Source organism: Rana temporaria, chromosome 1 (genome assembly GCF_905171775.1).
Source record: "Rana temporaria chromosome 1, aRanTem1.1, whole genome shotgun sequence".
NCBI lineage: Eukaryota > Metazoa > Chordata > Amphibia > Anura > Ranidae > Rana > Rana temporaria.
Window position 1 is genome coordinate 138,902,668 of NC_053489.1, and position 6,000 is coordinate 138,908,667.

Here is a 6,000-nt window from a genome sequence, read left to right on the forward strand (position 1 = left end):
GTCCAAAAATTTAGAACTTGCTTTAAAATTGAACTTATGGACTGATAACCGATAGGTTAAAACCGATGGTTAGTACGTAAAAGCGTCGTTTCAAAACCCGCGCATGCTCAGAATCAAGTCGATGCATGCTTGGTAGCATCTAACTACTTTTTTTCAGCACGTCGTTGTGTTTTACGTCACCACGGACCGGATGGGTCCACCTTGCAGTATTATCAGTCTTTCCTCCCACTGCTGGGTCCCCATATGGTGAGGATGTTCAACGGCCTCTGGGAGGGAGGCGCTTTCCCTAGGGATGTGGCAGCTACAGGCCCATCTCCCTATTGAACACTGACCTTAAGTTATTTACTAAAATCCTAGCCAGGCTGACCCAATTCATGCCGGATATTGTTCACTTAAACCAGGTGGGCTTCATCCCTACCCAAGAGGCTAGGGACAATACCACTAAGGTTCTCAACCTGGTCCATATAGCGGCCAGATCCAAGGTACCTTGCCTCTTTCTCAGCATAGATGCCGAGAAGGCATTTGACCGGGTCAACTGGACCTTTATTTTCTCCGTCCTTAAAAGAATAGGCGTGGGGCCTAAAATGCTCCACTGGATTTCTAGCATCTATTCCATACCCACGGCCCAGGTCAAAGCCAATGGAATTTTATCAGAGACCTTCCCTATCACGAACAGGACTAGACAAGGGTGCCCACTCTCACCCCTACTCTTTGCCTTGGCTCTGAAACCCTTCCTGTGCACGGTACGCGCACACCACGACATTACAGGGGTCACTGTGAGAGACGCGCAATTTAAAATCTCGGCATATGCGGATGATCTATTGTTCTCCTTGACCAACCCGGTGGTGTCCCTGCCGAACCTACACGGGAATTTGATAGAAACGGGAACCTATCCAACCTGAAAATTAATTTTGATAAATCTGCAGCAATGGGGGTTAATATTCCTCCCACTAGATTGAGCTCGCTGAAATCCCAGTTTAAATTTAAATGGTCGGACTGCTACCTCAGGTACCTGGAAACTTTGATCCCAGACGACTTGAGGCGCACTTTTGATCTCAACTTTCCGCCCTTGTTCTCCAAGGTCCGTATGCTGCTGCAGGACTGGACCAGGGGACTGCACTCCTGGTTTGGTAGGTGTAACCTTATCAAGATGTCAATTCTCCCTAAATTCTTGTACTTGTTCCAGGCACTGCCAATCAGGATTGCACCCCCATATTTTAAGCAGGTGAATTCCATCTTCATTGATTTTATATGGGCTAATTACAAACCCAGGCTGTGCAGAAGCCTTCTGACTTTGCCAAAATATTTTGGAGGCTGGCCCTCCCGAATATGCGGAATTACTACAGGGCAGTACACCTCGGCAGAATTATAGATTGGAATCGGCATGGTAAGTCCAAACTCTTTGTCCATCTAGAACAAGCGCAGACAGAGGTGCCATTGGGGGAAGCAACCTGGTGCTCTGATCAACTACCTCCAGACATGACTTCCCACCCAGTCATTGGCACTACCCTTCGGGTAGGGGCAACAACCTTACTCTCAACCCACCTCTCCTCAGGTGAATCCCCATTATATCCAATCCTGGGGAACCCAGCGTTCCCCCCGGGACTGGAAGTGGCGGAATTACGGGACATTGGCATCGGCAGGGAGAGACCGGGCCTCTCATTTCTTAGAGGGCAATCATTGGCCCTCTGTTTGAGCCTTGACTAGCGATACGGGACACTTCCGACTGCCGTTTTGGAAGGCGATTCGTCTGCACCACTTCCTACATTCAAGAGCGAACCCGGCGCACTATCAGCGAGAGCTAACAACCTTTAAAGAGTACTGTAGGGATGAGGGGACAATGCCTCAGGTACTAACTAAAACGTACGCGCTACTCAACCCCCCCCCCCCCCCGACACAAACTGACTTGCCCTTTCTGCAGAAATGGAAAACTGATCTGCAGCGCTCGTTTACTGATACTCAAAAACAGACGATAATCCGTTTTTCTTTGAAAACATCGATTTGTACAAAAATCCAGAACTTAATTACAAGATCTTGACCAGGTTGTACTACACACCGCAGGTATTACATAGATATTTCCCTACTTACACAAATCTATGCTAGAGATGTCAGGCTGAGGTGGGAACGTTTCTTAACATCTTCTGGTCCTGCCCCCGATAGCAACACTTTTGGTCAACGGTTAGTACGGTCACCCAGAAACTTACCGACCACGTAATCAGCAACGACCCTGCCTTTTTTCTACTTCATGACACCTTGATCCCAGCACGGAGCTACAAGAAGTCGAGCATACGGCATTTACTGAACACAGCTAAATCCTGCATCCCTCTTAGATGGAAGAAGAGTTCGCCCCCGTCGTTGGGCATGTGGATGCGCAGGGTGGAGGATATTAAGCGGTTGTAGGATTTGGTCCTCACCGCCCAAAATAAACAGGAGATGCACTCTCAGGTGTGAAGGCTCTGGAACATCTATATCTTCTCTGATGAAGGGTCAGCCATGCTCAATATCTAATCTGGTCAGGGGATGTTGTCCTGAGGGCCGTCACGGCTGGTGACATGCTCATAACCCTGGGTCGCCCATTCCCCCCTCTCTTTCTCCCCTTTTTTTCCCTATCCTCTACCTCTCTCTTTTCCCCTCTCTCACCCTTCACCCTCCCTCCCCCTCTCCACCTTTTTTCTTTCTCTCTCTCTTTTTAATAAATGACATACGAGAACTGGACAGGGCAATTGAATTCCTGATAGTTTTGATGTGGTAATACTACCTACCTGATGTTCCTAGAGTAATGTTAAACATATAAAGAGGATACTGAACAGGTAGTCAAGTGTTATAAAATCAATATTCTCCCATGTTGTGTTTCCTACACTAGACGAATATCCAGCCTTGCCCGAGACAAATGTGCGTGTTTTCTTTCTGTTGCACTGATTTTTTGGATTGTATTGTGGTTCTTTTATGTATGTATGTTTTTATATTTGGAAAAAAATAAAATAAAACTTATATTTGAAAAAAAAAGGTAACATACAGGCATGGGTTAACTTACCAAAAAGTATACTTTTTTATTATGTGTCTTGTCTTCATTACATAAGCACAGGGTAGGTGTAAGTATGGTGATGATAGCACATTTGATTTAAACAGCTGGCTGTTAAAGATGAATGTCTTATGCACACAGGTGTATTAAAATACTCCTACAGTATATACGCTGGATCTTTCTACAAGGATCTGTCAGAAACGTCTAGCTTAAAGAATGCTAATTTTGGCGTGTAATTACACACATTTACAGACACATGATATTTAGATACGTATGTGTGTAAATGCATTCTATCATCTAAAATATTCATTCACTTGTTTTATTTTCGTATTTGCATAAAATATGCCAGTAAGCACCTCCTTGAATGCAGATTTGAGGCATTTTTATGCTCCTAAGCATTGCTCTAAAATATTTTTCAAAACCACCATGATGTGCACATTGGATAAAATAGTGTTCTAAAAAACAAAAAACAAAAAAAAAAAAAAGAAAGAAAAAAAACCCATCTAGAAGCAGCATTTTTTCTGAATGTGAGAACAAGGTCTAAATCAGGTCTTTGTGCTGCGTGGGCATTAATCAGGAGTTTTTTCTTTCTTAAAGTGGAGCTCCACCCAAAAGGGGAAGTTCCATAGTTACATAGGTTAAAAAAAGACACGTCCATCAAGTTCAACCAAAAAAATAAATAAATAAAATACCATATACGCAAACCTACATCCATAGCCGAGCTGTGTTTAGATATACTTTAACATATATTGGGGTTGGGTTTGGATATACTTTAACATTAGTAAGATTATTTATGATAATTACATGTATAGCTAAAATTCTGTTCAAAAAGACCACGGACATGCCCAAACTTCCATGGTGATCAAACTTTTGACCTTGTTTTACAGGCAGCCGTTAAAGCTGTAGTAGCCTCAACTCGTTTAGGAAGTGCCGGCAGCCACAGCAGCCACGACAGCAATAAGACAAGCCGAAACCCGTCTCCCATTCAAGAGAGTGGCCATGAAGAAAGAACAACAGCAAAATCCAAACAGGGAGAGGAAGGAGCCTCTTGAGTTCGCCACCTCCATGTTTGGGTCTGGGTCTCTGCCATTTCATGCACCAGCTACATCAATCTTTTTCTTACAGGAAAGATTCCTTAGCATGGCCTTCTGGCAGTTCTTTTCATGGGTTGCAATGAAATGCACAAGTTGGTTCTACTCTGTTCAATGCATGTGACTGCTTATCAAAATAGTTACTATGGGGGTGACCTGAGACATGGAAGGTGTAGTGCTCTTTCTACACAAGAAGTATGACATGAGCAAATATTCAATTATAACCTTGATATGCATATAGTATCTACACTCTAGCTAGAGAATGAAATGAGTAGTGTTTCATTTTACAATTTTATAAAAGTAATGGACTTCATAGAGGATATTCTACTAGTAGGATTTTAATTTCATATTATATCATGTTGATGGTATGAACAATAATGTTTAAAACTTATGTTTTACATTACAGGGCCATTTGACATAAACCATAATTTGGTTTACATAAAGAAGCTATTAATACCACTCATACAAGATACATATTCCAATCATTTACAATCTAAAAGAATTTCAAAGCCCTTACCAGATTAAACCAAATCACAGGGACAAAAATACAGTTCTATAAAACTTTGCAGAAAAACAGGTTTCTTATAATTTGGGATACATGTTCATTCTGTTCATGTGTGTGACCCCTCTCTGCTCAGCTTCTACATTATCAGTAAAATGGCAACTACTTCCAGAGAGTTTTTAATGACTTAAGTGAGCAATTTCCTCTGTTTTAAAGTACTTCTATGCACATTGCATACTTTTGTGGATATGTAATGCCAGTATGCAAGCCCGGACTGGGACCAAACATGTCCGGGCATTCCAGACTGAGCAGCCAATTACTCCAGGGACGTGGAGCCTATTTGATAACTGGTAAGTTAGGTCACTAAAGCTGTAGGACTTAAAATAATCTATAGCTAAACTTCAGCTTCAGAAAAAGGAGATGTTGGAGTTGTATCCCACATAGAAGTCACTCTGATAGTGACTATACTGATAGTGACATCATTATTATTGTTATTATTATTATTTTGCCATTAGTGTCTCATTAGGAATATTTCCCTTCTCCTTCTGTCCTGTAAACTCAACAGGAAGTAAGAGGATTTCTTTCCAATGTGAAGGTAATCCCATCTTAGACAGTTGTCACAAGAACAGTTGTCCCCATTGAAAGATTTTCTTTTTTTTCCTGTTTCCTTTGTTTCTTGCAGCTCAAAATGTTGCATTTTCCCTCACTGTCATTTCCAGTGACTAGAAATGAGATTGGGCATGCTCTGAACTCATCTGTAGTTTAAACTTCAAACTTGTTTGTACCCCAATGAGCTGTGGGCTGGCTCAATCTCCACCCCACAACGCATGGAAGGGCGCCCAAACCTCCCTCTACCTGATTTTGGTGATCAGGACAATTAGACAAGGGGCTCAATTACTTTTACGGTTGGTGTGATGTTAAAGCATGTCGTTTTACCACCCCACAACCACTTCTCCTTAAGCTGCAAAGGCTGCACCCACAATGCTTAACTTTGTGGCAAGAATTAAACCCTCTGACGCTGCCCCTGAACGCGACCCTTCCAACTGAATGGGGCTGCGCCACAACTGCCCCTCAATGCACACATTTTTTTCCAGTTCCATTGCTTTTTACTGACCAGTCCTTTTGAAGCTATTTACCAAATGTGTCAGTAAACTTTCTATGTGCATGTAAGCATTTGCCATTTTACTGGTAGAGACTCACCACAGGTGGGTGATTAACACAGTTGGCCATCATGAACAGGTATATTTTCAGTTCCTTTGATGTAGTCCTTGTAATGCCCTCTATCAGAGTGACTTCTATGTGGGATGCTCTGCCTTAGTTATAATTACATGATATGTCTCAGTGCTGAGGGAAAAAAAACACAACTCCAACATCCCCTTTTTCTG

At 42.5% G+C, this 6,000-nt stretch overlaps 1 protein-coding gene across 1 annotated transcript in view; it reads left to right on the forward strand.

Moving 5' to 3' along the window:
• Positions 1–4,999, forward strand: part of CAMK4 (calcium/calmodulin dependent protein kinase IV) — a 263,753-nt gene extending 258,754 nt beyond the window's left edge. The window contains exon 11 of the mRNA XM_040343331.1: positions 3,910–4,999. Coding sequence (XP_040199265.1) covers positions 3,910–4,074 — 165 coding nt within the window. The 3' untranslated portion in view covers positions 4,075–4,999. The remainder of the gene's footprint in view (positions 1–3,909) is intronic.
• Positions 5,000–6,000: the final 1,001 nt, after the last annotated feature.